This window comes from Fundulus heteroclitus, chromosome 1, assembly GCF_011125445.2.
Source record: "Fundulus heteroclitus isolate FHET01 chromosome 1, MU-UCD_Fhet_4.1, whole genome shotgun sequence".
Taxonomy (NCBI): domain Eukaryota; kingdom Metazoa; phylum Chordata; class Actinopteri; order Cyprinodontiformes; family Fundulidae; genus Fundulus; species Fundulus heteroclitus.
In genome coordinates this window covers 42,917,800-42,925,019 of record NC_046361.1, presented here as the reverse complement: position 1 = coordinate 42,925,019, position 7,220 = coordinate 42,917,800, and the positions used below count along the sequence as shown (strand labels likewise).

General features: G+C 41.0%; 1 protein-coding gene and 1 long non-coding RNA gene across 2 annotated transcripts; both read left to right on the top strand.

Moving 5' to 3' along the window:
- Positions 1 to 1,067: 1,067 nt before the first annotated feature.
- On the top strand, positions 1,068 to 1,945 carry LOC118564646. The gene is made up of 3 exons (XR_004931987.1): positions 1,068 to 1,088; positions 1,172 to 1,281; positions 1,495 to 1,945. It is a non-coding gene; the product is annotated as an uncharacterized LOC118564646 (long non-coding RNA).
- Positions 1,946 to 3,167: 1,222 nt separating this feature from the next.
- Positions 3,168 to 4,799, top strand: LOC118562326 (zinc finger MYM-type protein 1-like). The gene is made up of 3 exons (XM_036134878.1): positions 3,168 to 3,228; positions 3,358 to 4,663; positions 4,738 to 4,799. Exons 2-3 carry the CDS (start codon positions 3,556 to 3,558, stop codon positions 4,797 to 4,799), a joined length of 1,170 nt encoding a protein of 389 aa, XP_035990771.1. The 5' UTR covers positions 3,168 to 3,228; positions 3,358 to 3,555.
- Positions 4,800 to 7,220: the final 2,421 nt, after the last annotated feature.

Here is a 7,220-nt window from a genome sequence, read left to right as displayed (position 1 = left end):
CCTCTCAACTTTTATCAAAAGTTAAGAGTGAGGTTATGCTAATTTGGGGGCGGGGCTTGTTTGGGGGCGGGCTAACCGGACCCTGGAAGAGCCGATGGAGTCAACTCCATCTCATTTTTATCCCACCAGACAATGAAGTAGACATGTATTACTTGTGTTTAAAAGAGAAAGAGACGTATTAATACTTTATTGTTCAGTTAATGGATTAAAACATAAAAAAATACACAATTGTTCAAATAATACTGAATAAAATAAAGTAGTTTTAAGTTATTAACTGAATTATTACACAGTTACATATTCATCTATGGGTTTGTTTATCATTGTAAATCTATAACCTGATTGGTGAATCAGGCTGAGTTTCATCAAGCCTTTATGATCCCCTCAGCAGCAACACTGAAGCACACAGAGGTTCCCGCTGCGTCTTTACGCACGATCCAGCTGCTGATGTCTCCCTCTTTTCAGCTCAATGCACTTCTAGACTGTTACAGTTTATAACCATTATCACCTTTCACAGCGACAGGTTTCTCAGTCAGTCGCCGCGCTGACCAGACAAATCTCTATTGCTCTCTTCAGTGCGCTCTGGGCGGTGAGGTGGGCGGATTTTACCCCCGTGCGCTGCGTGCAACGGATAAACAGCGGGGAAAATGCATAACTAAAGGCTGTAAAGGGCTCCTATAAAGGCAATAGGGGTACTGACAGATCTGAGAAGAAGCCCCTGATGTTACAAGTTCTTTAAAATGACCCTTAAAGGGGAAGTCCGGTCAACAAGGAAAAATCAGGGTATCATTAGCTATAACTAAAACTAATATGTTTGTGGTTATTTAATGAACTTATCTTTAATCAATAAGAAAATAAAAACATAAATTGTCGTCTGAATCACTGTGTATGGGGGCTGACATTACTGCCCATATTTGGGCAGTAAGGGGCGTTTGACATCACATCCTGGGGCGTGGAAAAGCGGAAGCGGCGACAGCATTTCTCTCCGCTTTCCATGCAAAGTCAATAGGAGCCGTTCTACATAGCTGCGATCATCGGCGTAGGAAGCGGGGGGGACGGGGGGAACATGTCCCCCCCAATATTGAAGCCAGGTGGATATGTCCCCCCCCAAAAAACTGTACCGCAAAATATTGGATTTTGAATTTTTTTTAACTAGCGTGCTTTTATTTTGAAGGCGCAGCATCGCGTTACGTCACTGTACTCCCCCTCCCCTCTCTGAACTGCTGAGTGAGCACTCAGAAGGGAGGGAAACAGCGACACAGAAGTCAGAAACTTGTGAATGAGGTAATGGTCTGTCGGGAATGCTGCTATGAATATTGCTTATTTATAACGTCTTGTTGTCAGTTCACTTTCATATATAGAAACTGAATCTTTTTGGTTTAGTCATCTTAGTCTTGGGATGATCTCTCATCCAATATTTAACTGCTAACTTCCTCTAGACGTTTGCTACGCTAGCCAAAATGTCTTTTTTTTTTTTTTTTTTTTATCTCATTTCAGTACAATGCCACCACCAACTAAAAGGCTGAAACAGCAGCAGGACTTACTCAGCTTTTTTAAAAAGAGTAACGTCAGTGTGAGTAACAGTCACACAACACAAGGGCAACACCTGTGTTGCCCTTGTGTTGAAATTAGCCCGGTCTGGGCGTGCGTTTTACGAGGATTTTTTATTTTTTGCGTGGTTTTGCTTAGCCGAAATGGACAGATATTATACCTGCCGCGCTCCTGATCGTTGGTTAAAACCACAGGGAGAGTTAATTTTAATTCTTAGCAGCGGCTAACCAACTAATTAACTTCTGCACCTTTATTTCCTCAAATAAACTGCTGGCTCCTCTTTTTAGACTATAAATAGATTAACACAACATTGACAACTCTGTAGTTTTCTCTGTTCTGTACTGCAAATTGGAATTAAAGGCGCCATTTCTACCAAAGGTCTGGACAGACTGGCGACCTGTCTAGGGTGTACCCCGCACCATAGACATAATATAAGAGTAGACGCGTCATTGGGCGGTTCTGCCTATGCTGCGCTGCGTCAGAGCGTCCGCCATCTTAAATGTGGCAAATCTGCAGTTACTCAGTCACTTAAACAGTATCAGAGGGACTTTAATCTCTGAATATACTTTGTATTCGTAGTATTTTTTTTTTGGTAATATTACAAGTTTATTTTCGTATCCCTTTAGCTTCATTCTCCTGAATTTATTCTCCTAAAGAATAAAAATATTTAAAATAATCTAACCTGGCCCTATTACTCCAGGAGTAAAATAATTCTGCAAACTGTGTGTATTCTGGAAATGTTCCCCCTTAATTCTCATGATATGATGTTTTTATCATAACATTATCACTTTTGTGTTTGTTTATTTTTACTTTATTGACCTAGGACTTTTTTCTCTCATTTTATTAATTTTACCTCTTTAATACTCACCCAAAAAGTCTGTTCCTAAAGGTTCACAAGTGACACGGTTTTATGAAATAATGAAGACAACAATGTTTAGATTTAACAAATCGATCCTCATAACATATACACACACAAATATATATATATATATATATATATATATATATATATATATATATATATATATATATATATATATATATATATATATATGTATGTGTGTGTGTGTGTGTGTGTATTTATTGCAGCACAGGAATGAGGCATCTTCTCTGATCCACATTCACAATAACAGAACTGAACTTTTTTCTGCCACATACAATATGGCGGTGACGTTGACGTGCGAACCTGCGCCCTATGACGCGTCTACGTATATGATGTCTGTGCCCCGCACCAGCACCTCCCGACCCCACTAAGGGACAAGGGTGTACAGAAAATGGAAGGATAGATGGATTTCTACCAAAGGTTTAGAATGCGTTTTTGAACCAGATGCTTCAAAGCGCCCTGTCCATAGTTCTTCAACACACTGTCAGCTCCCTGTCAGAAAGACTTTAGTTCAGAGTCCATGAGATAATACTCTGAAAGGATTTAATCGATTGATTTTATTTGCCTCTGCGATTAACTCTGCGCGTAAAGTCTGTAATGTGACAAATAAAATGTTTTGTTTGATTTAAAATTGGCCATATTAGGCTCAAGAGCTGTACCTCATTTCTGAAACCATCTCATATGTTTAGGAGCAACAATGCAGGGACAGCACAAAGGAGACAGGTAAAGGAGAGGATAGTGCAACCGGGCTAGAGGCAGGAAGTCAGAGTGAGGGAGAGACAGGAGTGGAGCAACAGGTAAGACAGAGTAACTCATACCAGTAGATACTTCATGAGAGTCCACAAAAAAAGTTGAAAATTTTAATCTTTTGCTTGTAGTAAGTGTAGTTCAGGGGCATTGAGTGACATTGTAACTTTTCCTTCTAGGGAGTTCAGACTAGGGACACACAGCTGAGAGACTCTGAAGTCAGTGGACAGAGAACAGAGCCAAATCAGCCACATCCAAAATTCATAGACCCTCAAGCTCTAGCCAACAGAACTTTACATTTCCAAGGAAAGTGGTACAAGGAATTTCCCTGGCTACATTATGATGCAGTGAAAAAGGGCATTTTGTGTTTTTATTGCATGGCAATTTACCAGGACAAACTCACACCATTTGGTGCAAAATCCGAACCCGCCTTTATCACTTCTGGATTTAAAAATTGGAAAAAAGCATTAGAAAAATTTAAAGCACATGAAAATAGTCACACACATCATCATGCTGTTTCTGTGACTGCACAAGAAAGTCATCCTATAAATGCCCAATTATCCAGTGCTTTGGCAACTCAGCAAGGTGACAATAGGCACTGTCTGGAGAAAATTGTGAGCTCCATAAAATATTTGGCACGGCAGGGACAAGCTTTGAGAGGGCATGACGATGATGACAGCAATTTGTATCAACTGTTGAAAAATCTGGCAGAAGATGATGCCCTTTTGGCTAAGTGGTTGCTGAGGTCTCAGAAAGAATACCTAAGTCCACAGATACAGAATGAAATCTTGTGTTCTATGAGCAATAGTATTGTCAGTGAAATAGCAGATACAATCAGAAACCTACCAATTTTTGAGTTTGCAATTATTATGGATGGAACACAGGACATTTCTGGGAAAGAACAAGAAAGCATTTGTCTGCGATACATTGACAGTGACATGAAGCCCCATGAAGAGTTTATTGGCTTGTACTCAGTTTCTGAAACAACAGGAAAAAGCCTTGCTGCTGTTGTTAAAGATGTGCTGCTCAGATTAAACTTACCAATGCATGGTTTACGAGGTCAAACTTATGATGGAGCAGCCAATATGTCTGGGAAGCATGCAGGTGTACAGGCACTGATAAAGCAAGAGCAGCCACTAGCACTTTTTGTTCATTGTGGAGCACACTGCACTAATTTAATTGCACAGAAAGCTTGCTTAGCCTCAGTTCTGATCAGAGACGCATTGGATTGGGTAAACCAGCTTGGAGTTCTTTTCTCTCAGTCAGGGAAGTTTAAGGCAATCCATGCAGCAACAGCACATACAGAGAATCCATCGTGCACTGCAATAAAACCCCTCTGCCCCACAAGATGGGCAGTACGGAGCAAAGCAATCAGAGATGTTTTGTCACAGTATGGGTCAGTGCTGGCTAGCTTGCAGGAGATGGCTTCTGGTGCCTCAAACACAGCATCCACTGCTAATGGACTGCTGGGGCAGTTTAGGAAAGGTAAAACCGTTTTGGGTCTCATCCTTGCCTCACCTGTGATTGATAAGCTTGAATGCCTGAGCATCTCTTTCCAGAAGAGAACTCAAACCATTGCTGGAATGAGGACTGCTGTGAAAGTTGTTCAGACTTCACTTAAGGCTAAAAGAAATCAAGAAAGTTTCAACACTCTTTTTGAAAAGGCGATGGCTGAGGTTCAGTCTTTGGGTGTTAAACCCATCACAGTTACACAGAGAAGGCCACCCCCAAAACGCTTCACTGAAGGAGCTAAGACACATCAACCTGAATGTGCCAAGGACCACTACAGAGGTGAATTCTTTAAAGTATTGGATGTTGTAGATGCACAGCTCACTGGGCTATTTAACCAGGATGACTTGCTGACTTTGCAAAAGTTGGAAGAGACACTTCTCAGTGGAACGATTGATGCTGCAGTCATTGGGAAATACCCAGAGTTGAATAGAGAGTTACTTTCAGTGCAACTTTCTATGTTTAGACTGAACTACTCATTTAGCAACAGCGCAGAAGCTGCAGGGATCATTGGTGGACTGCCTGGAGAGGTCCGTAGACTTTTTGGGCAAGTGGAAACTCTGGTCAGGTTGCTTTTGGTAGTCCCCGTTTCATCCTCTGAGGCAGAGAGAAGTTTCAGTGCGCTTCGTAGACTCAAAACGTGGCTCCGGTCTACAATGACTCAAAACAGGCTTAATCATGTTGCTGTCTGTCATGTACATAAAGATAAACTTGATTTACTGGACAAGAAGTCAATTTGCAAGCAATTTGTGGCTGCAAATGAAAGGCGGAAAAAACATTTTGGCTCTTTTGCCTAAGCCAGTGTTTGCCATCCTTTTATGTGTCCGGCACATTTTTGGCGAATTATAAATGCATGGCTGTAAAGTGCAATTGTTCAGAAGCACAGAGGTGTTGATCTCTATCTAGGGTTATGTGGCCTATAAACAAAAGAAACAAAATAAAATCAACAATGCTTCGTAAACTGAATATCTCTGTGCTAACTGCTTTTCCAACAGTTAAAGCACACTGTAATCAGTGAGTTAAAAAGCTTGTCTATTAAATGTGTATTTATTGTTGGTAAATATTTCTTCATTTTTGATTTGGTTTAATTAGTCATACAGTTCGACAAACTGAATAAGCATATTTTGATTGATTTTCTTTTCTTCTTTTACTTAATGTTAAAAATGTGAATAATTTGTTCACTACATTGTCTGTGAGGGCTCTTTCATCTCAGAATTTTGTTTAATGAAAGAGATGGTTCTATGGTCAGTCAACCTATATAAATTCATTTTTGACCATTATTGCAAGTTTGACAAAATAAAACATATCAAACTTTGCACTTGTATGGCCTACTGAATTGTTTTTAATCCAACTGAAATATTTGATTTTCTAGTGCGTATGCGGACACTAAATATGCCAAGGGCTGAAGCCCTTGAAAGACATCTCCCTTTGCTTAATAAAAGACTCCAGTCATTTTGTTTGGTGATATGCTCACATCTTATGAACAAATGCATTATGTAAATTTTAAATGCATTATTTTTGCAAGACACATTTATAAAGGAATAAAGTAAAAGATTAAATAGCCTTTTTTTTTAAGTAGCGTACTTAAGATATATTTCTGTTGAATATTTACGAATCTCAGATTTCCGACATGTGTCCCCCCCAATTGTAAACTTATTCCTACGCCCTTGGCTGCGATCATCAATAATTTTTTCGGATTTCCAGAGGACTTCACTGCTGACATTCCCAAGAGCTTTTGCTGAAGCAACAATGCTCACGTGCATCGGCACGGCCATCGGATGTTCCAACACAACTGGTAAAAGTAGAAAAAAACATTGCTTATTTCAACTTCCCGATTCATGAGCCACCGGGCTCATTGCTGGATTGCCAACTTGAACAAAGCGGATTTGCCATCTAACTTCTGACCAGAGAGAAAACACGTCATATGCAGCAACCATTTTGAAGAAGAATGTTTTGAACATGACATGAGAGCGAGGATTTTCGGTAAGTTATTTTTTATTTTAGAATTTTTTATTTAGAATTTGCGGGAATGGTCACCGAGCAGAGGGGCGGTGTGATGAATTTAGGAGGACCCAAGAAATACCCGAAAACAAGTGAGTACAAAAATAATATCAGTCTTTATTTTGACGCTGGCGGCTCGGTCCCTGGTTCGGCTCGCACTCTGCGACTGGCCGCTCCTGAAGGCAGAGTCGCAGGTTAGTGACCAGCAGATATTAACAGGCTTGTTGGAGAGAAGTGAGGTCACTAACCTGGACGTGCTGAGGGCAGAACTCTGACCCCTTGTTACGAAGGCGTCCGAGAGGGGGTTATCCAGGGCTCTTTGTCCAGGTCCGGTCCAGGTCTTGTCAGGGGAAAATCCGATTAACTCAGGCAGCGGTTACCAAGGGAGAGTCCAACAGGGCGTCCAGGTCCAGGTCCAGGTCTCAATCCAGAAAGCACAGACAGAACAGGGGGCAGGCGAACTCGTGCTACCCACGGACAGGCTGGGGTCAGAAACACGGTGAGGCAGTCCAGTTCTCTGAGGCTGACAGGC